A 24,188-nucleotide genomic window follows, 5' to 3' on the forward strand; every position below is an offset into this window, starting at 1 on the left:
TTTTGCATTGACACTCCACACTGTGGAGCCAGGGTAAGGTCCACATTGGCAATTCCTCATCACTTCAAATCACACAAAGTTTGTTTCAAGTAACGCTTTGCTAAGTACTTACAACAACCTCAGAGATTTCAGACCATCGAAAGCATGGACGGGAATGCACCTCAGCCGGTTATAACTCAAAATTCTGACAAAACAAATGTTAAGAATGAGTTAAGTTATGATCTGGGGACCAGAGCTTCCAAAAGTTTTAAAAAGAACCAGACACTGCTATGTTCTGACATATTATTCTTCATTCTTCAGTAATGATTAATGGGATGCTTATTTGGTGTCTGAAATACCTCTATTTTCATCTAATGGCCTGGACCAAGTAACCAGCTGCAAGTAAAGGGCAGGGCAATTGCACTCCGGCAATGTTAATCCCTGGATAACATCAGCTTGAGTGCCTTCCTCCTACTCTCATGGACGCTCAAGCTCACCTTACATCCAGCCTCAGCCTAAACCAGACTCTGAGTCTGAGGCTCACAAACAGAAAGCCAGTGCATTAACCCGATGTACCAGGTGGATTCTTGAAAAACAATTCGAGAGGCAAACTATTTACCTCTCATAGCTCTGTTGTTAAAGTAATTCGGTGCACTCATCCACAGCTATGAACATTACTTATGTCAAGATTTGTGGTAACAACAGTAGCATTAATATCAAAGTAGCGCCCCATACTCATTACTGTTGTTAGTAATAGCACAACTGATGGTATCAGGAGGCAAATTAATTGTAATAATAACATGCAGAGTAGCAACTCACACCGCTGGGATCGATTGGATTACATGAACACACCAACAACTGAAGTCCGAATATTCAGACATTTGAGAGACAGAGAGGCTGGATCATATACTCACAGTGTTGAGAGCTGGGACATGTTGCTGAAGCTAGAATTGCTCAGCATGCTGATACTGTTGTTGCTTAAATCTCTGCAAAAGCACAACAACAAATACAATCATTTATTGTATCCGATTAAAACAAGTCTGTGCACTCTCTTTTCTCAGAGGCAAACAATAGCATTGGATTTATCATAAACAAAATGCAAGGAGCTGTGCTGAACATAATTTGAGCATCACTGGCTTGTGGAGAAAGGAAAGTGATTGCACAGATAAGGCAACATTAATGTGCAGATGGATTAAGCAAGGAAGTGACGCACCATCAGTTACAAATTGTCACAATTTCCCAGCTGATGACCCTACCTCACTACACCATGTGTTGTATTAGGAACGAATTGTTAACTAAATGCCACATTCATTGCTCCAAAATGGCTGAGTAACAATTCACCAGCCACATGGAGAATAGCAAGAAATACACCTGGTGAAGTTCCTGATCTTAGAACCACAAGATGTAAAAACACACAATAATAACAGCGTGACCTCAACACCCCCATTCTGTCTAAACTCCCATGGGATGATTATAAACATTCTGCAGAAAGTTAAGAGTTTGTATGTAACAATGCAAGTATTTTTAAACAAGTGATAATTAGTAGTGCATAATTCACTTGTCCAACCTAGAAAGGGAATATTCTAAGCTGCCATGTCTCATTCTCACATGTGTAAACTTCTTCAAGACTTTGATTTAAATTCTATTTTTCCTTGTTTTTCTTCTTCTCACTCTTTCACTTAATCCAATTGTTTTATTCCTTGCTTATTTTGACAAATTAAGGTAGAGAGAGTTCACAAAAGATTTACCAGGATGTTGCCAGGAATGGAGGATTGGAATTATATGAAGAGGCTTAATAGGCTGGGAGCTCTTTCACTGGAGCATAGGAGGTTGAGAGGTGACCTTACAGAGGTTAATAAAATCATGAGGGGCATAGATAAGGTAGGAGAAAGTGAGGACAGCAGATGCTGGAGATCAGAGTCAAAAGTTGGTCAGGTAGCATCCAAGGAGCAGGAGAATCAATGTTTCGAGCATAAGCCCTTCATCAGTAACCCTTATGCCCAAAACGTCGATTCTCCTGCTCCTTGGATGCTGCCTGACCCGCTGTGCTTTTCCAGCACCACACTCTCAACGGGCATAGGTAAGGTGAATGAGAAGGGTCTTTTCCCTGAGTTTCAAAACTAGGGGGCATATCTTAAGGAGAGAGGAGAAAGATTTAAAAAAAGACATGAGGGCCAACTTTTTGATACAGTGAATGGTTTGTGTGTGGAATGAACTTCCAGAGGAAGTGGTGGATGTGGGTACGGTTACAACATTTAAGAGACATTTGGATAAGTTCATGAATAAGAAATGTCTGGAGGGATATGGGCCAAGTACAGGCAGGTGGGACTAGTTTAGTTTGGGATTATGGTCGGCATGGACTGGTTGGACCGAAGGGTCTGTTTCCGTGCTGTGTGACTCTATGAGTTCAATTTACTTCATTTCCTTCTTTATCCTTCCTATTTCTTTCTCAAATGTTAAATCCCTTTGTTTTAAAGAGACAGACTATCGGTTTCGCTATTCAGTAAAGGTCTCAGATGAGCTCTTCTTAATCCATTTTTTTATAGAATTTTACAGTAAAGAAAGCCTTCAAGCTGGAAGCGTGCAGGAAAATGTTTAACTAACTCTTCAGGATACACTGCTCCAACAAGATTTGGGCCAATTCTTTTCCAACCACTGATCCTGCAAACAAGGTTTCATTCAAATTGTGAGGAGTTTACTGAGTAATAAAGCCTCAAAGGGTTTATACATTCCAGTGGCCCAGAAATGCACTTACCTTAAACATGCTGAAATAGGGAAAAAAAACAGTGGAAAATATTACTTTTTTTTCCCCAGGTAGTGACCAAGCAATTAAGGTTAGACCAAGGGAAATTATGAAAGCCACAAGGGATAGGAGCTAAAGAGGTTTAGCCAGGGCAAATATTCACCAGCTCCCTACTAATTATGGAAACAGGAGAGTACAATCTCATGGGTAATGCGAAGCAACCTATTCCCTCCATCACTCAGCCAAGCACTGCACAATATTCAACATTAGGCCAACAAAAATGATCACCCCCACACTGCATATTCCCCATTACATCACCAGGGTGGAAGAGTTCCTCTGAGTGCCATGTAACAAAATCATGGATTGCTTGGACCAAAGGGTCTGTTTCTGTGTAGTATGGACCAATGGAGCTGACTCTTTATGAGTGCACTTATCACTCAGTTCTACATAGTCCACGGATGCAAATCGTCTGTCTATCAGCTGGGGAGCGTTTCTGACTGCAACATGAATAATTCATTGCAACAATTGTAAATAAAACAGACCCTGTAATCCTGGATTACAGTTTTAATTAAAGGAACTAACAGAGTTATAATCAAGGCTTTATGTAGACAACAGATTTTATTATCCACAATGTATAAGTTGCTCTCTAACCCTCTGCCTGGATTTTATTGGGATGTGATTTATTTTGAAGGTAACACAATGTAAAGGTTTTCAGTGCTGTGGAATGCAATACATCTCCATTTCTTAGATTTTTTTTATTCATTCACAGGATGAGGGCATTGCTGACTAAGCCAACATTTATTGCCCAGCCCTAACTGCCCTTGAACTGAATGGCTTGCTCGATTATTTCAGAGGGCAGTTGAGCGTAAACCACATTGCTGTGGGTGTGGTGTCACATGTAGGCCAGATCATGTAGCAGTTTCCTTCCATGAAGAACATTAGTGAACCAGATAGGTTTATCTGACAATCGACAATGGTCATCATTAGACCCATAATTCCAGGTTTTTATTGAACTCAAACTCCATCATCTGCCATGGTGGATTTCAAACCCAGGTTCCCAGCATATTATCATGGTTTCTGGATTAACAGTGCATTGATAATAGCAGTAGGCCATCACCTCCCCTCTAATGGGCTAGATTTTTCTATCGGAGGAGAGTTTTGAGCAGTGAGATTGATGCCCATCTCGATCCTGCCTCCTTGATAATTGACAATTAGATGAGGAAGGACACCACTTCAACTGTGACAATACATCTATCCTTGGATAAGCCAAAAAGAGATATGCACGAGAATTCCTAGAAGCATGGCATTCCAACCGGAACTCTGTCAACAAACACATTGACTTGGATCCCATTTACCACCCCCTGAGAAAACAAACAGGAAATGGCATCACCATAGGAAATGATGTCACCACAGGAAATGACATTAATAACCCAAGAAAACTCAAATATATAAATAGAAAGTGGGTTATATTACCAGTGCTTCATTCAGAGGCTCATTGAAGATTTTACCTAGAATGGTGACAAAATGTCTGAAAATGAACCTCCTAACTCAGTGAGCGAACCTACATCCAGGACAATCAGCTTTGAAGAGTCATTTTTGTGGGATCGGGGTCTTTATGCAGAGACAGATTTACCAACTTCATTCTCCTGCAGGTGGAAATGGAGGCAGGACATCCCATTCTGTCCCAAGCCAGCAGCCATTACAATGATGGCATGGTCGGCTATTGCAATGCACCTCTCTGTGCATGATCTTAAAAACACGGAGAGCATCTTCATCTCTGAAGAGCCAGAATGAATGGAGAGCTCTAACTGAGGTAGGACATGGTTAAGAGGAAGGCTGTTTATTGAAACCTTATTGCTGCTCTCCAGTATTTTGGCCCAAATGTTCACTTTTTTCATCATATCAAACAGTTTCAGCTCTGGCGATTGCTGTTTCCAGTGAGCTGGAACTGTTCAGCTTCACAGAGCTCCAACCAACCTGCCCCAAAAAGTCAGCTTTTATTGAGCTTCCTAATCACCTCAACATTGCTAAAGTCACAAGGCGGGGCCCTTAATGTCCTCAAACACCAGCCCCACCAACTCTCGTCCATCCACCCATGCTCATGAAGGTTAGCGGAGTCAGGAATGGTAGACATAGACTGGCACACATTTGGTTGCTTCCCTGATTTGGGATGGGATAAGCTAAGCCCATTGTCAGCATCTCGTCTTCCCTGGTCTGTAGCTTTAGGTAGCTGCATTGTATAATTCCCCTGACATTGCTGCATTGAGCAAACCCAAGTGCCCTGGGTGTGGCAGGATGGACAGGGTAGATAAGATGTCTCTATCTCCTTGCCACAACCATGATGGAGATTGTCAGTCAGATATGCCTTTGGGCAAAGGAAGAGGAAGAAGGCGGAGAAGTACTCTTAATAATCTTGAGTGAATTTAACCGAAAAGAGTTGCTTCATTCTGGTACATCTTAGGCCAGACTAGAAATGGTAATGATGCCCTTCTCCATCGCCTGCCAAACAGGAGTGAAGGCAGAGATAGTCTGAGTGTTGGTTGGTTTGAAATAAAGTCACAGAGAGCAGACAGTGCCAACACACCATTGCACTGTTATCACCGAGTTATTTTATTTAACATCTCATTAAAGCAGCGTAACAGCTGATCCCCACGTCTGAACAACCAAGTTCCCTGTGTTATCACAGCATATTACCCTTCCTCACTAAACAACAAGGACAGTATTGATTCCCCATGAAGGGTTAATGAGAGGAATAATCCTCAAACAGAATTAGAAACCAATCAACATTCACTGCATCGGGTTGTAATAAAATGGAATTAGTGTAATGCAACTCACTTCCTGTCATACATGACTTTTCCCCGTCATTAGATTAAGAATAATTAATTTATTACGATGTTACCATCATTTTGCAGCATGTTACAGAAATAACAAAAGAGAGTCTAAGTCACCTACATGAGTGATAAATGCTTGTAGTTAGAGAGCTCTTTGGGGACTGACGTCAGCTGATTCCCTTCCAAATATCTGCAAAGCAAGACAAAGGCAGTCAATGGTAATGGGAGCATGTACAATTGACATAAGCTTTCCCTCAAAAACAACAATGGTTACCTGCAGTGAGAAAGATGTTTAATGCTTTTGTAACAAGAACTATCAAACTGACAAAGAGAAAGGTCACAGTCTGTGTATGGAATAATCCATCAAACACTCAGAACGTTTGTTACCTTCCTTGGCAATATGCCGTGGCCCTAAATGGGAAGCTTCAATTGTTTGTTAGAAGGATTACTGTAAAGAGGTAAATGAGGACCTAGTCAACTGAAGGCTAAGGGAGCATCCCAGGATTTGGGATCAAGTTAGCACTAGGATGAGGATGATTTTCTTCCATCAAAGAATTGGAGATCTTTGGAATTCTGTACCCCAGAAAATTGTGGATACTCCGTTATTGAATATATGTCAGGCTGGGTTAGACTGATTTTTGGTTTCTCAGGGAAATCAAGGAATATGGAGAGGAGTGATTAAGTGGAGCTGAAGAAGATCAGCCATGATCATGCTAAATGGTGGAGCAGAACTGCTTCTTTTTACTGTTGTTTATCCACAATTCCAATCCATCACAATCTATGGGTGACGGACAGGGAGCCTTACAAATGTGTCAAGTAATGCCGTTAGGCAATAGCAAACATTTGTGGAAAGGACATCCATTGATTCTTAAGAAAGGGTTGTGTGGGAATGAAGAAATACCAGAAAAAAGCCCATTATGCTCATGCAGTCATTACAATGATCCTCCAACAATGTAATTTTTTGTAGAACCCAGAAGAACACCTACTGTGTCTGTTGTGTATTGAAGTTGCTGTGGTTGTGCAGCCATATCATTGAGTAATTTATCATCTGAGGCCCTATGTCCTTTGGAAACTACACAAAGTCAAATTGAAGCCTCGCAATGTTTCCCACTCAGTGCATGAGAATGCAAATGCAGATATGTCTACATTGACTTCGAAGTAAAAACAATGACTGCAGATGCTGGAAACCAGATTCTGGATTAGAGTGGTGCTGGAAAAGCACAGCAGTTCAGGCAGTATCCGAGGAGCAGGAAAATCGAGTTTCGGGCAAAAGCCCTTCATCAGGAATACAGGCAGAGTGCCTGATAGGGTGGAGAAATAAATGAGAGGAGAGTGGGGGTGGGGAGAAAGTAGCATAGAGTACAATAGGTGAGTGGGGGAGGGGATGAAGGTGATAGGTCAGGGAGGAGGGTGGAGTGGATCGATGGAAAAGAAGATAGACAGGTAGGACAAGTCATGGGGACAGTGCTGAGCTGCAAGTTTGCAACTGGGGTGAGGTGGGGGAAGGGAAAGTGAGGAAACTGTTGAAGTCCACATTGATGCCCTGGGGTTGAAGTGTTCCGAGGCGGAAGATGAGGCGTTCTTCCTCCAGGCGTCGGGTGGTGAGGGAGCGGCGGTGAAGGAGGCCCAGGACCTCCATGTCCTCGGCAGAGTGGGAGGGGAGTTGAAATGTTGGCACCAATCAACCACACCGCCCTGTGGGCACCAATCAACCACACCGCCCTATGGCCCAACATTTCAACTCCCCCTCCCACTCTGCCGAGGACATGGAGGGCCTGGGCCTCCTTCACCACCGCTCCCTCACCACCCGACGCCTGGAGGAAGAACGCCTCATCTTCCGCCTCGGAACACTTCAACCCCAGGGCATCAATGTAAACTTCAACAGTTTCCTCATTTCCTCTTTCCCCACCTCACCCCAGTTCCAAACTTCCAGCTCAGCACTGTCCCCATAACTTGTTCTACCTGCCTATCTTCTTTTCCACCTATTCACTCCACCCTTCTCCCTGACCTATCACCTTCATCCCCTCCCCCACTCACCTATTGTACTCTATGCTACTTTCTCCTCACCCCCACCCTCCTCTCATTTATCTCTCCACCCTTGAGGCACTCTGCCTGTATTCCTGATGAAGGGCTTTTGCCCGAAACGTCGATTTTACTGGTCCACGGATGCTGAACTGCTGTGCTTTTTCAGCATCACTAATCAAGTATATTGAATTCTAATCTGACTGTAAATCTTCATTGTATAAACTTCAAATTCTGGAAGTTCAGTTGTCAGAATGATTCCACAAATCCTGTGAAGTTATGTGATGAGGTAATACTGACACTCTGAGATTTAGAAGCAGAAAAACTGAACATCTGTCTTCCATCTCTCTGAATGGATTCAAACCCAATTCTCAGGGATAGAAAGGCAAGGTTGTAACTTTTGTGATCCTTATCAGTAATCTGAATACAGTCTTCACTAGCGCACAACTTTCCTCACCCAAAACCGAGGCTATTTATCAAGGGATGGGTTGGTCATGGTAATGTCATTGAACTTTGTGGACATTGGTTCAGATTCAATAAATTAACAAGCAAATCAAAAGCTTGGTTTGGTAACTACAAAACTATAAATTTATTTGTTGCAAAAACCCATCTGTTTCTCTAGTTTCCTTTAGATCAGAATATTTATGACCTATCTGTGGTTCTATGCCCAACAATATGCTTGACTTTTATCTGCCAGCTAGAAGGCTGAGCAAGTCACCCAGTTTAAGGGCAATTAGAAATGATAAAAATGACAAGTCCACACTGAATGTTATGCCATACTAATGTGTGTTTTAAGTTAACGGTCTGAGGAACATTGCATATGGTAGGGGAGGGGGGTGTGATTCAGTTTTGTTGGTGACTCATGATGCTATGGGGAGGGTCAATAGAAGTGGTGCAGTTTTAAGGAAAGCAAATTTCGAATGAGAATCATATCATCTCTACAGTGTGGAAACAGGCCATTCGGCCCACCGAGTCCACACTGACCGTCCGAAGAGCATCCAACCCCATCCCTGTAACTCTGCATTTCCCATGGTCCACCCTAAACTGCACATCATTGAATAATGGGAAGAAACCAGAGCACCCAAATTAAACCCACACAGACACAGGGAGAATGTACAAGCTCCACACAGACGGTCGCCTGAGAATGGAATCGAACCCAGGTCCCTGGTGCTGTGGGGCAGCAGTCCTAACCACTTAGCCACCATGCCACCTTAAATGGCTACTTTTTATATATTATCTTGGATTGACTACAATGGCAGAGTATCCTAAGGCTGTGAGCAGTGCAGGCAATCCTAAACCTAGCCACACACTTAGGCATCCCAGTATGGTTCATTGGATAGTCACCAAGATCAGTAAGTCTAGACTATCAATTCATGCGACTTAACCCAGGCCAGCCATTGGTAACGCACCATAGATCAGAAACTGAACATGGATCTGCATGACTCAATACTACCTTGGTCTTCCCATTAAACTGATGAAAGGAAGGTGAAAGCAGCCTAAACCCTGTGTTAGTTCCTGAGGTATCTTTGTATTTTTCCAGTAACTACTGCAGCCTCTTGTGGTATTTACTATCTCTACCAGTATATGGTACTGGACTAGGGTTCTTTAAGGTAGATAACTGTTGCCAATCCTCCTATATCGTTTCTTTGTCTTAGGCTCATCTAGTGACTAGTGCTGGAGGATACACCATGAAAGAGTATCTACAGAAGAGGAAACACTTTTAGATAACAATAGTGGCACGGTGGCTCAGTGGTTAGCACTGCAGCCTCACAGAGCCAGGCACCTGGGTTCAATTCCAGCCTCAGGCGACTGTCTGTGTGGAGTTTGCACATTCTTCCCGTGTCTGCATGGGTTTCCTCCGGGTGCTCTGGTTTCCTCCCACAATCCAAAGATGTGCAGGTTAGGTGGATTGGCCATGCTAAATTGTCCCATAGTGTTAGGTGCACTAGTCAGAGGGAAGTGGGTTACTCTTTGGAGGGTTGGTGTGGACTTGTTGGGCCGAAGGGCGTGTTTCCACACTGTAGGGAATCTAATCTAATTAAGAAAGCTGGTAAGGTAGCAATAAGAACAAAAAGACTCAGATACCAATAATTATGGAGCTAACACAGTTACCTCTGCTCAGTCGGAAAGCTACAACAGAACTTCTCATCTCTACCCACAGACTGAAGACAGCAGTAGAATGGGTAGAGCCAATGCAACATGAACATTAACTCCTTCAGAGTCATTACCCGCACAACAATATCCAACTTATTGGCCTTTGCACAGATGGGCATAATGGGGGCACACTAAATCTCAAAATCATTATCCTATTAACTTGAATAACACAAAATCGAGGTGTAAGCTGTTTTTTGACCCATTCACCACTGGGGCAGCTGTAACAACCATCATCTTTTATAGACCTTCAGGTTTGCAGCATTGTAATTAGACAACCCTGCCACTGTTATGAGTAATAGAGCTGATAAACAGTTGTGCTTTAAGGACCATCTTTTAGGACTGGAGCTGGTCCACAGTTTGGACATCTGTAACCGAACAAAATCTGCACAATAGTCTGGAAAGGTATCTGGGGCTTTACTGAGCACTGAATACTGACCTGGAAAAAAGAACAGAAAGACTTGCATTTACATAGCCTCATGACCTCAAGTCATTTCAAGCATTTATTATTATTGAAGATATTTAATTTGCTTGTAATCATGCTTGCACTACAGGAAGTGTGGCAGCCTGTTTGTATACAGTAATGGCTCCCATAAACAGCAATCAAATAATCTGCTTTTGCACTGTTAATTGAGACATAGACATTGGTCAGAACATTGGGGAGAAGTTCTCTTTGAATATTGGTATTTGATTTCTTATGATTATCGAAAGGACAATTGGTTTATGGACTCATGTCAAAGACCTTAGAATGAATGTTCATAGTTCCTTGAAAGCAGAGTCAGGGAAAGGCAGGGATAGAAAAAAGCTTTTGGTATACATGCCTTCATTAGTCAGTGCGTCGAGTATAGGAGTTGGGAAGTCAAATTGTGGCTGTACAGGACATTGGTTGGGCCACTTTTGGAATACTGTGTTCAGTTCCAGTTTCTCTGCCATAGGAGCGAAGTTTTGAAACTTGAAAGGGTCCAGAAAAGATTTACAAGGATGTTGCCAGGGTTCGGGGGTTTGAGCGAGAGGGAGAGGCTGAATAGGATGGGGTTGTTTTCCCTGAAGCTGAAGGGTGACCTCATAGAAGTTAATAAAATCATGAGGGGCATGGATAGGGTGGATAGCCAAGGTCTTTTTCCCAGGGTAGGGGAGCTCAAAACTGGAAGGCATAGGTTTAGGGTGAAAGGGGAAAGATTTAAAAGGGATCTAAGGGGCAACTTTTCACGCAGAGTGTGGTGCATATGTGGAATGAGCTGCCAGAGAAAGTGGTGGAGGCGGTTACAATTACAACATTTAAAAGGGATCTGGATGGGATTATGACTAGGAAGGGGTTAAGGGTCATGGGCCAAATTTTGGCAAATTGAACTAGATTAATTTAGGATATCTGGTCGGCATGGACAAGTTGGACCGAAGGGTCTGTTTCCGTGCTGTACATCCCTATCTCTCCTCTGACAGTACAGCACTCTCTCGGTACTGCTTTTGTGTGAAGCCTTTGGGGATGGGATTCCAAGTCACAACCTTCCTACTCAGAGTGAGAGTCCGACCAGTGTATCGTGGCTGATGGAAGGTGTAAAAAGGCAACAGAGAGAAACAGTGTTCTGTTCTCCGCCAAAACTGAAGGTGATGAAACTTGACAAAAAAAGTAACACTTTGGAGAGGACAGAAACACCACATGAAGCACGGACTCACAGCTCAGTTGCATCTTTGGGAATGCCTTTTGGTAAGGTGCGAAATCCTTTGTTACTGCATCTGACCACCGTGTCAACACAGCTGCAGAGTTCAGGACAGTGCAGCCCTGGCAGGCAACTGCTCTCGTTGTTATCCACTGAAAGGCAAAAAGAAACAACGAATGAGAATGATTGATGGATGGGGTTCTCGGCCGACATCCAGGGACCAGCCTCTGTGCTCCCACTTATTTCTTCCTGATGCTTGGCTGTGGTATCCTGCCGTGCCACATCCGCAATCCCGCTGAGACACAGGGCTGAATTTTACCCCCAGGAAGGGAGGCCCGGGGTGGGGGCGAAGCACAAAGCACCGAATTGTGATAGGGTCAGGTGAACAGTCAATTTGCAAAATCAAAGGAGCAAGCAAAGACGACCTTGCAGCATTTCACTGCTGTAATATCCCCTATCCCCCTGCCAATGTGACCCGGAATAGATGGGAGGGGTATCCTGCTGAGGCCCCAATGTCTCCCCGGAGAGGTTTCCCCTCTGACCCCCATCCTGTTGCACTTACCTGCACAGTCCAGCTCCTGAGGTTTCCCCTCGGCCTCAGCAGTGACCGCCTCTCCTGAAGGATGCCCCTAGGCTTTGGAACATCCTGCCTTGCAGTTAAGGACACTGGGGTCTACAAGCAGCTCAGTCAGAGATTGTCTTTGGGAAAACAACTGAGCAGCTCCTGCAGCTGGCAGATAAAGGCTCAAGATTTGCTTTTTGCTTCTACGGCCTCTGCAGTAATACTCAGGCCACATACCCATGGGTCATACCGGGTCCTGCCTGATTGTTACATGTACGGACAATGAAGATACCACTGGTGGCAATGGGTTGTGAACACATTGGAAGCTCTGAAAATGCTCCCTGCAGCATTTCTCTGTGAATCTCGCACGCTGACATTTAATTTCCACAATCCTGCGATATTAGCACTGCTACCTCACAGCGCAAGGGACCCGCGTTTGACTCCACCCTCGGACGGCTGAGTGTGTGGAGTTTGCACATTCTCCCCGTGTCTGCGTGGGTTTCCTCCAGGTGCTCTGGTTCCCTCCAAGGATGTGTATAGTGGTAAGTTATCCAGAATGCCCAGAAATGGGCAAGCTAGGCAGGCTAGCCATGGGAAATGCAGGGGTTACAGGGGGGTGGGTTTGGGTGAGATGTTGTTTGGAGGGTCGATGTGGACCCGATGGGCCGAATGGCCTGCTTCCACACTGTAGGACTTCTATGATAATTCTATATCTCACTTCCTCAATGGGTTACTGCCTCCACTAAAACGTCAGTACTTAGTACGTGATTTTTGTGAGGTACTACAGTGGATTAGAAACACGTTCTGTAAGAGTACGCATTTTATTCAGATGTATCATTGTTACAATGACATCTTTGTATTAAAGACAAAGGGAAATTTCTTTATGTCATGCAGACTTCCATCAATTCCCTGGCAGCAGATTGAGCAGAGGGTCATGACCTGTGTACCATACTTCAATTCCATTAATGAAGAAAGCCATGCCTGTGACACTGTCTAACCTCAGCGAAATCAATGCAAGTCTGTGCCACTTTGCAAGTTAATTTATTTCACCTCCCCCAACTTACTTTTATACAGCAATTTCAATGTGAAGAAAAATGTTTCAAAGCACGTATACAGGAATAAAGTCTCTCAGCATCAGTTAGGACAAAAATCCAGGATCTAGCCTCGTCTGATGCAAGGTGTCCATCTGAAATTTTAAGCTTTTATTTCAGAATTGCAACTTTATCTCCCACTCAAAAGGTTGAACCGGGGACAAAAAGAAGAATAGAATGGTTGGTCGGACACATGCATGCAAATACAACTTGTAGGCCTCCATAGAAGGGTTGTGCAGATTCTTTTACATTGTTGATTGATAACCTTCTCAGTAAGACATAATCTGGTAAAAACAACAGCAAGAGAATTGCAAAATTTCATGCAATTCTGGTCTCTCTGCTAATGCAATGATGTTGTGAAATTTGTAAGGGTTCAGAAAAGATTTACAATGCTGTTGACAGGGTTGGAGGGTTTGTGCGACAGAGAGAGGCTGAACAGGCTAGGGCTGTTTTCCCTGGAGGCTGAGGGTTGACCTTATAGAGGTTTATAAAATCATGAGGGACATGGATAGGGTAAAAAGACAAAGTCTTTTCCCCAGGGTAGGGGAGTCCAAAACTAAAAAGGCACGGGTTTAAGGTAGATGGGGAAAGATTTAAAAGAGACCTAAGAGGCAAGATTTTCACGCAGAGGGTGGTGCGTGTATGGAATGAGCTGTCAAAGGAAGTGGTGTAGGCTGGTACAATTACACCATTTAAAAGGCATCTGGATGAGTATATGAATAGGAAGAATTTAGAGGGATATGTGCCAAATGCTGGCAAATGGGACTAGATTAATTCAGGCTATCTGCTCAGCATGGACAGATTGGACCGAAGAGTCAGTTTCCTTGCTGTACATCTCTGTGACTCTATGGCACACAATGCATGCCAAGAAATGATGAAACCCATTTCAACATCTAACAACGGCTTCAAATGCAAAACAAACAAGAAATCAAAGTGATGCAACCTTTAACCTCTCAGCAATATCCAGAAAATGTGTCAAAGGATACAATTTAAACTAACAAGTGAACACACAGGAGGTGAAAGTGCGGATAAAATGCTTTTATAGTCTGTCTTAATCTCTGAAAACAATTGAGAGATATAAATCTGGTCACTCTTACAGTGTCGGGAATGGAGATGAAAGAATCTAACGGAGACGTGAGTGTTTTAACTAGAATTTCAAAGAAAAATAGCATTTGCAATCTGTTAAGACATAATATAACGCAATTATACCAAATATTTTTCCTGATGATAAAATCTTCTATTTCTCTTTTATAAAATGATGAATCATAACTGGGCACAAACGCTGATTTGATTTGAGAACTGGGACTGCAAAGAAAACAGCAAATTATTTCCCAGAAAGGTGACCTTGGTAAGCTGGAATCTCAGGTTTGAAATGGTACAGTGGCATAGAATGTTGTTATTTCCAAAATTTGCAGAAAGGAACTGGAATACTCCCACTGTCATTTCATCTTTACTGTTATATTGTTATGATTTGGAGGTGCTGGTGTTGGACTGGGCTGTACAAAGTTAAAAATCACACAACACCAAGTTATAGTCCAACAGGTTTATTTGGAAGCACTAGCTTTTGGAGCGCTGCTCCTTCATTAGGTAGCTGTGGAGTATCATTCGAAGGCTCACTGATGATGTTTGATTTGATTTGATTCCCTAATGTGGAAACAGGCCCTTTGGCCCAACCGGTCCACACCGATCCTCCGAAGAGAAACCCACCCAGATCCATTTCCCTTTGACTAATGCACCTAACACTATGGGCAATTTAGCATGGCCAATTCACTCTAAACTGCACATCTTTATACTGTGGGAGGAAACCGGAGGAAACCCATGCAGACACGGGGAAAATGTGCAAACTCCACACAGACAGGCTCCCGAGGCTAGAATCGAACCTGGGACCCTGGTGCTATGAGGCAGCAGCGCTAACCACTGAGCCACCGCGCCACCCTAGTATGGTAACAAAACATCTGAAAATGAACCTTCCAGATCAGCAAACAAACCTCTTTCTAGAACCTCACCCTGAGCTACAAATCTTCTCAAAACTCAATAACTATACATTGTTAGGTTTGTCAGTGATTTCCCTTTCCATTCTTTTTCTCTTGCTATCTTAATGAACTCACAACTCTGTAAATATTTTAAGCCCTTGACTAAATTTCCCACACAGTAGCTCCCAATAGAAGACAAAGACTTGAGACTTTTTCACGCAGAGGGTGGTACGTGTATGGAATGAGCGACAAAGGATGTGGTGGAGGCTGGTACAATTGCAACATTTAAGAGGCATTTGGATGGGCATATGAATAGGAAGGGTTTGGAGGGATATGGGCCGGGTGCTGGCAGGTTGGACTAGATTGGGTTGAGATATCTGGTCGGCATGGACTGGTTGGACCGAAGGGTCTGTTTCCATGCTGTACATCTCTATGGCTCTATAAGTAGGTTCTTTTCAGGATGCAATTTGTGGAGCACTATAAGGATCAGTGCTGGGACCACAACTATTTACATTAAATATTAATGACGTGGATGAGGAAAGTGAAAGTAATATAGTTTGCAAATGGAGTCATTGAGTCACAGAGATGTACAGCATGGAAACAGACCCTTCGGTCTAACCTGTCCATACTGACCAGATAACCGAAATAAATCTAGTTCTTTTTGCCAACATTTGGCCCATATCCCTCTAAACCCTTCCTATTCATATACTCATCCACATGTTTTTTAAATGTTGCAATTGTACCAGCCTCCACCACTTCCTCTGGCAGCTCGTTCCACACAGGTACCACCCTTGATGTGAAAGTATTGTCTCTTAGGTCCCTTTTAAATCTTTCCCCTTTCACCTTAAGCTTTTGCTCTCCAGTTTTCAACTCCCTCAAACCAGGGAAAAAAACCTTGTCTATTTACCCTATCCATGCCCCTCAGGGTTTTATACATCTCTAGAAGATCATCTCTCAGCCTCCAAAACTCCAGGGAAAACAGCCCCAGCCGATTCAACCTCTCCTCATATCTCAAACCTTCCAACCTTGGCAACATTCTTGTAAATATTTTCTGAAGCCTTTTGTGCGGCACGGTGGTTAGCACTGCTGCCTCACAGCACCAGAGACCCGGGTTCAATTCCCGCCTCAGGCAACAGTCTGTGTGGAGTTTGCATATTCTCCCCGTGTCTGCGTGGGTTTCCTCCGGGTGCTCCAGTTTCTTCTCAAAGTCCAAAAATGTGCAGGTTAGGTGAATTTACCATGCTAAATTGCCGGTAGTGTTAGGTGAAAGGGTAAATGTAGGGGAATGGGTATGGGTGGGTTGGTCTTCGGAGGGTCGGTGTGGGCTTGTTGGGCCAAAGGGCCTGTTTCTACAACATCCCTCCCATAGCAGGGAAACCAGAATTGCACACAATATTCCAAAAGTGGCCTCACCAATGTCCTGTACAGCCACAACATGGCATCCCAACTTCTATACTCAATGCCCTGACCAATCAAGGAAAGCATACCAAACGTCTTCTTTGCTATTCCATCTACCTGCGACTCCACTTTCAAAGAATTATGAACCTGCACTCCAAGGTCTCTTTGTTCAGCAACACTCCACAGAACCTTACCATTAAGTGTATAAGTCCTGCCATTATTTGATGACAGAAATAAGTGGGGGAAGGCGAGTGGTGATGATGCAAAGAGTCTGCAGAAGAATACAGACAAATAAAATGAATGGGCAAAAATTGTCACACAGGAATACAAAGTGGGAAAACATGAGGTCATGCATTTTGGTACGGTGATACGGTAAACTTCAGAACTCTAATAAGTGCTCATTGGTTGAACGCATCAGCAATAACTCCTACTGTTTTCTGAGATATAAGGACAAACTATGAGAAATGACTTAATATGCCAATGAACCAGCCCCGGGAAAAGAAGGAAGGAAAGCTACATAAACAAAGTGTTCTAACAACTGCCTGATAACTGGCTGCCTTATGCCAGAAGGACAAATAATTGCCCTGAAGAAGAGTTTAAGTGTTAATGGCAGGGTTCAAACAGATAGCTAACTTCAAATGTCACTAGGAACAGAGAAGCTCTACCAGATTCCCAGGATGTGGAGGTACCGGTGTTGGACAGGGTGGACAACGTCAGAAGTCATACGACACCAGGTTATAGTCCAACAGGCTTATTTGAAATCACAAGCTTTCAGAGCACTGCTCCTTTTTAGGTGAAGAGAACATTGCTCTGAAAGCTTGTGATTTCAAACAAACCTGTTGGACTGTAACCTGGTGTCCCCAACAATGCTTTCCAGTCCCGAACTATTCACAGGGTGTAAAAGCTTTTTACCACATTTACTACTTTTGCAAATCACTTTAACTCTGTATCATCTCCACCTTGATAATTTTACAAGCAGGAAAAGTTTCTGTCTATCTATGTTAACCAATCTCCTTATAAGTTTGAAAACCTCCATTAGATCACCTCTTGGCCTTCTCCTCTCTAAGAAGTTATAATCTCTCAAATCTACTCTAAAACTGAAGTCTCTCACCTCTGGAACTATTCCTGTAAACCTTTCCTGCACTCTCTCCAATGTGCTCACCTCTTTCCAACAATGTCATGCCCAAGAATACACTCCAGCTTATACTATATACAACTTCAACATCACTCCTTACTTTTGTGCAATACACTCCTATTGACAAAGCCAAGGATACCGTATACTTTATTAACTGCTCTATTCACTTAACTTACCACCTTCAATGATCTATGCTCATGTACACACAGGTTTCTATTGCTCAGTCCTTTGAGTATCGGAGTTGGGAAGTCACACTGAGGTTGTACAGGACATTGGTGAGGCTTCTTCTGGAATACCATGTCCCATACTGGTCGTCTAGTTATAGGAAGGATACTATTAAGCTGAAGAGGGTTCAGAAAAGATTTACCAGGATGTTGCCAGGAATGGAGGACTTGAGTTACAAGGAGAGGTTGGATAGACTGGGACTTCTTTCACTGGAGCTTAGGAGGTTGAGAGGTGACATTATAGAAGTTTATAAAATCATGAGGGGTACAGATAGTGTTAATGGTAGGTGTCTTTTGCCGAGGATGGGGGATTCCAAGGCTAGGGGGCACATTTTAAGGTGAGAGGAGGAGGATTTTAAAAAAAGACATGGGCAATTTTTTTTAAACAGAGGGTGGTTCGCATGTGGATTGAACATCCTGAGGATGCAATGGATGTGGGTGCAGTTACAATGTTTAAAAGACATTTGGAAAAGTGCATGAATAGGAAAGGTTTGAGGGATATGGACCAGGAGCAGACAGGTGGGACTAATTGAGTTTGGGAACATGGTCAGCATGGACTGGTTGGACTGAAGTATCTGTTAGCGTGCTGTATAATTCCAGGTGCTTTCTATGAAATACATCACCTCACACTTATCTGCATTTAGCTTCATCTGCTAATGGAAAACTTGCCTATTTGAAGAGTTACGTTGTATTCTTCAGAATGCTTCCAATCCACAAACTGTCCCCTGCCCGCCAAGTTCCAGGCCAGTAATTTTCAGCATTAAATACTGTTTTCCCTTACCGTCACAGGTGAAATCCTGAACAGCCACATCCTGGATCGGGATTTCCTTGAGGAAGAACGGTTTCTGACAGCGTGGGTTTCCACTGACAACCCTTCTCTTCCTCAGCCACCGCCCCAACCAGGCCAGGTGACAGTTACAGTTGAAGGGATTGGCCAAAAGGTTGCTATGGAGATTGGAGAACACATTCATATTATTTTGTCAATTATAACGCCTTCACTTGGTCAATCTACCTTTCACATAAAAAAATGGGCAAAGTGTGTACAAAAAGGCTTTTAAGTAATTGAATCTTCTCACTGATGAGTTTGGCTTGGATCCATTGAATGTATCATGGCTCCACCTTTTGAGTTTTCTTTTAAGAACTAGGGGACACAATTTAAAATATGGAGTATCTCATTCTTATCTGTGGAATTCCCTGCTCAGTGAAGTAGTTAAGACAAAAAACTGCAGATGCTGAAGAAGGGTAACACCGAAACATTAACATCTCCACCTCCTGAAGCTGCCTGCCTTGCTGTGTTCTTCCAGTCTCCTGTTTGTCTACAGTGAAGTAGTTGAGGCTTCCTCATTGAATGTTTTTAAAGCTAAGTTTTTTTTTGAACAATAAAGAAATTAAGGGTTACGGTGCGAGGGTGGGTAAGTGGAGCGGAGTACATGAAAAGATCAGCCATGATCTTATTGAATGGGGGAGCAGGCTCGATGGCTCAGATGGTCTACTCCTGCTCCTTGTTCTTATGTTCTAAACTGAGATGAGGAGACATTTTGTGCAATTAGGTGAAAGGCGAACATGTCATCTTCTGCCTTGGGACCCTCCAATCCCATGGTATCAATGTGGATTTCACCAGTTTCCTCATTTCCACTCCTCCCACCTTATCCCAGTTCCAACCTTCCAACTCGGCACTGCCAACATGACCTGTCCTACCTGTCCATCTTCCTTCCCACCTATCCGTTCCATCTGCCTCTCTGACCAATCACCATTAGCCTGACATTCATCTACCTATCACACTCACAGCTAGCTTCCCCCCAGCCCCACCTCCTCCCATTTATCTTCCCCCCCCCCCCCCCCCCCGGCTCACAGCCCCGTTCCTGATGAAGGGCTTATGCCCGAAACATCGACTCTCCTGTTCCTCGGATGATGCCTGTCCTGCTGTGCTTTTCCAGCGCCACACTCTTGACTCTGTGGACTTAGTCTGTGGAACTCTTTTCCAAGAGAGCAGTAGAGACAGGGTTCATTTTAAGGCTAAGCTAGACAGATTAACAAGATGAAGATGGGCCAGTGCAGTTCAGACCACACATTCAGATCTGCAATGATGTTACGGGATGGTGAACCAGGTCTGAAGGGCCAAATAGTCTACTCCTGCTGATCATTCATATATTCTTGTGAGATATATCTTTACACTAGCTATTCAAGTGAAGAATGAATTGCCAGAGCTTCCTCTGACTGAAAACATGCAACCTCTACCACTACAAGGGTAAGGGTAGCAATGCTTGTAAGAACCATCACCTCCCAAGTTCCCTTCTAGATGTTTCATAATCAATCTGTTCAGAGATATTATTACACGCCTCTGGAGCAGGTGGGATCTGAACCCAGGCCTCCTGGCCTGGAGGTAGGGATACTACCACTGCACTGCCAGAGTACCTTTGCAAGTTCCCTTCTAAGGCACACACCATCCTGACTTCCGACTATATCACAGTTTCTTCACTGTCAACTGAGTCAAAATCCTGGAACTCTCTCCCTACCAACTCAGAGTGTCACTCCACCTCATGGACTGCAGTGGTTCAAGAAAGCACCTTCTCCAGGGCTGTGACTAGTGGTGTCCCACAGGGATCAGTGCTGGGACCTCTGCTGTTCATGATCTACATGAATGATTTGGAGGAAAACGCAGTTGGTCTAATTAGTAAGTTTGCGGACAATACAAAGATTGCTGGAGTTGCAGATAGTGAGGAAGGTTGTCAGAGGATACAGTAGGATATAGATGTGTTGGAGGTAAGGGCAGAAAAATTACAGATGGAGTTTAATCTGGACAAATGTGAGGTAAAGGGCAAGTACAAGTGGAAATTATACAGTGAATGGCAGAACTCTTAGGAATACTGATACGCAGAGGGATCTAGGTGTGCAGGTTCACAGATCACTGAAGGTGGTAGCACAGGTAGATAGGGTAGTAAAAAAGGCCCTTGCATGCTTGCCTTCATTGGAAAGGCCATTGAGTATTAGGTTAGGCAAGTTATGATGCAGGTTTATAGAACTTTTGTCAGGCCCCACTTGAATATTGTGTACAGTTCTGCTCGCCACACGACCAAAAGGACATGGATGCTTTGAAGAGCGTACAGAAAGCTTTTACCAGAATGTTGTCTGGTATGGGGGAATTTTAGCAATGAAGTGAGGTTGGCTAGACTGGTTTTGTTTTCACTGGAATGCAGAAAGTTGAGGGATGGCCTGGTATTAAGATTGTGAATATATAAGATTGTGAATAAGTTTATAAGATTGTGAATAGCATGGATGGAGTGTAAAGTATGAAGCTTTTTCCAAGGGTGGATGGGTCAATTACTACAGGACACAGGTTCAAGGTGTGAGGAGGGAAGTTTAAAAGAGATGTGCGATGCATGTTTTTCACACAAAGGGTGGTGATTGCCTGGAACTCACTGCCAGAGGAGGTGATATAAGCAGACACAACAGCAGCATTCAAGAAGCACCTGATGGATACATGAATAGGAAGGGAATAGAGGGATACGGATCCTGTAAGTGAAGACCGTTTTCATATGGAAGGGCAAAACGTGTCAGCGCAGGCTTAGAGGGCTAAAGGGCCTGTTCTTGTGCTGTATTGTTCTTTGTTCTAAATCTTTAATAAAATGCTGAGATGAAATTAGGTGGTACTCTGTGTACTTACATGGTGGAGAGAGAATGGAGGGTGTTGAAAGCTCCAGGGGTGATGGTGGTGACCCGGTTATCATACAGTGATAGCAACCGGACAGAACTAAGGCCAGTGAAAGTGTCATTGTTGACACAACTGATCCGGTTATTCCGCAGCATCCTACAACACAGAGAAAGAAAAGGGAACATTTCAGCGCCTAATAATCATATCAACATTGCTTCTCTTTCAAACATTTGGGACAAGACATCCATAGAATCTCGACAGTGTGGATGCAGGTTGTTTGGCCCATTGAAGCCACACCAATCCTTTGAAGGGCATACCACCCCCTACCCTATCACTATGCATTTCCCATGGCCAATCCACCTGACCCACACATCTTTTGACTGGAACACCTGGAGAGAACCCACGCAGACACAGGGAGGAGAACGGGCAAACTGCATACAGACAGTCAGCCCAGGCTAGAATCAAATCCGGGTGCCTGGCACTGTGAGGCAGCAGTGCTAACCACTGAGCCACCGTGCCGCCCCATTAGTGAACAAGAATTCCTGAGGACATTGCAATATCTATCCAGTCAAACAATTGATGCTCAAAATAAAGATTAAAAATTTCACCAGTTATTGAAATAAATCCAGTTCTGCTCTTTGCCAAATTGAGAGATTCCACTGATTCAGAAATCCTCTTTAAATTGTGTTCAGTTTCTTAGGCACAATCCCACAATTTCAAAGATAGAACATGGAACAGTACAGCACAGAACAGGTCCTTCAGCCCACGATGTTGTGCCGACCATTGATCCTCATGTGAGGATCTATAAAAGTGATTTACTAGGAACCCAGTAGTGCACAACCAAGGAAACTATTAAAACGTTCAGTGTAGTTGTTTTTTTTTCATTTAAAATTGTTTTTAGTGAGCTTGGATTAGATTTCTCACACATAATGGATTGCTAACTTATTTTAAAAATGTTTCTGTCTTGGTAATAAACAATCGTCAGCTATGTCAATGAAACCACACAGGGCAATCATTCTAAAAACATGAGCAGGTATATTTTTGAATGAAAAGAAAAAAACGAACCATTTTTAAACTGTCTGATTGCATTGGTCCATTACATGTTTTTTATTAAATAAAAACCAAATGAACTGCAGATGCTGGAAGTCACAAACAAAAGCAGAAGTTGCTGAAAAAGCTCAGGTCTGGCAGCATCGGAGGAGAGAAATCAGAGTTACCGTTTCGGGTCCAGTGGCTCTTCCTCAGAGCTAATCAGATTCATCTTGACTCAAAACGTTAGCTTGCTCTCTCTCCATGGATGCTGCCTGACCCACCGTGAATTCAAATGTATTATTTTTATTTCAGCACAGATTTCAGCATCTGCAGTAATTTGTTCTTACATTGTCACTAGGAAAAGTTGTTTTTAATGTAGAAGATAGGGTGAGGGAATTGGTTAAGGAGCAAATGATTGGTGGAGATGGAGCCCAAAGAGAGAGGAGAACAGATGCCGAAAGAACTGCAGACGCTGTTAATCAGAAACAAAAGGAGATGTTGCTGGAAAAGCTCAGCAGGTCTGGCAGCATCTGTGGAGGGAAATCAAAGTTAACGTATCAGGTTGAGTGACCTTTCCTCAGAACCTCTCCACAGATGTTGCCAGACCTGCTGAGCTTCTCCAGCTATCTCTGTTTTTTTTGGAGAGAGAGGGAAACAGTTGGACAGACAAAGGAGTGGATAGTGATCAGCCTGGGAGAATGAATAGCTCCTAACAGGGGGGTCATTTAGTGGCTAACAAAGATGGTGTGTAATAGTAGACCATGTGATAACAAAGCCTGGTGTGTGGGGGTTGGGGTAACAACATGGGAGAAGGTGTCTCAAGCCCTAGAATTGTTGAAATTGATGTAAATGTTTTATGTTTGATTTTAATCAGAATCTTAAGTAATAGGCTATCCAGCACACTGTCCAGAATATTTTGGGTGGAATATTCTATCCAAAGTTGAAACTATGTTTGGCCACTTTCCAACTGTAAAACCATCTGTGATTAACTGGCATAGTTTAAGTTGACGTACACAAAAATCAAAAGTAAACAGCTTAAAATGAGAAATCCAACAAACTGGAGGCTTTTGGTGTATAAAACAGATTTGCTCTGACAGCTGTCCTGATACCAGGTACTCTCCAGATACTGCAGATTATCAGCGCTCTGCACTTACAGTGTCTTGAGTCCAGAGAGACCAGCAAACATTCGACTATGGACCATTTCCAGTTCATTTCCAGTCAGCAACAATTCCAAGACTCCTGACGCCCCTTCGAATGTTCCCTCCCGGATATCTCTGATCTTGTTGTTGCTCAGGTTTCTAATGAGAGACAGTGAAAAATATTAATTCTCAAAGGAAGTATGACAAATATTAATATGGGAAAATTATACTCCGTTCCTCTTTCCAAATGCATTTCAGTGTAGGTGTCCAACCTAAATAGCTTTTATGATTAGCTTTGTACGGAATTGGAAAATGAAAATGTTCCATGGAGACAGTCATAAGCAAGATGTTGATGAAAAATGGACATGTCCTAAATTCTACATAATGTTAAAATACATTTTTGATCAAAATTCAGACTGTTTTTAATATTTTAATTTAATTTATGTTGTTAATGAGGTAGGTGGCACTGAAATTTAACACTGTCTGTGTACACTGTTTTATTAGGTATGCAATCTGGCTTCCAATTCAGTTCATGCAGATGGAATGAAGCTTTCCCGTCAGATGGCAATTAAGAGTCCATGGTGAAATAAGTTTGGGC

At 43.2% G+C, this 24,188-nt stretch overlaps 1 protein-coding gene across 2 annotated transcripts in view; it reads right to left on the minus strand.

Annotated features, from left to right (window-relative positions):
• The window catches only part of LOC122556810 (slit homolog 3 protein-like), a 685,608-nt gene that overhangs the window by 72,027 nt on the left and 589,393 nt on the right, over nucleotides 1–24,188 (minus strand). For both annotated transcript variants that reach the window (XM_043704014.2, XM_043704015.2), the window contains 7 exons: nucleotides 23,606–23,749; nucleotides 21,432–21,575; nucleotides 18,549–18,712; nucleotides 11,401–11,536; nucleotides 5,675–5,743; nucleotides 894–965; nucleotides 113–184 (listed from right to left, as the gene is read on the minus strand). In XM_043704014.2, coding sequence (XP_043559949.2) covers nucleotides 113–184; nucleotides 894–965; nucleotides 5,675–5,743; nucleotides 11,401–11,536; nucleotides 18,549–18,712; nucleotides 21,432–21,575; nucleotides 23,606–23,749 — 801 coding nt within the window. The remainder of the gene's footprint in view (nucleotides 1–112; nucleotides 185–893; nucleotides 966–5,674; nucleotides 5,744–11,400; nucleotides 11,537–18,548; nucleotides 18,713–21,431; nucleotides 21,576–23,605; nucleotides 23,750–24,188) is intronic.

This window comes from Chiloscyllium plagiosum, unplaced genomic scaffold, assembly GCF_037043375.1.
Source record: "Chiloscyllium plagiosum isolate Xiang-an unplaced genomic scaffold, Cpla_swu_hap1 HiC_scaffold_16, whole genome shotgun sequence".
In the NCBI taxonomy this organism is placed as follows: Eukaryota; Metazoa; Chordata; class Chondrichthyes; order Orectolobiformes; family Hemiscylliidae; genus Chiloscyllium; species Chiloscyllium plagiosum.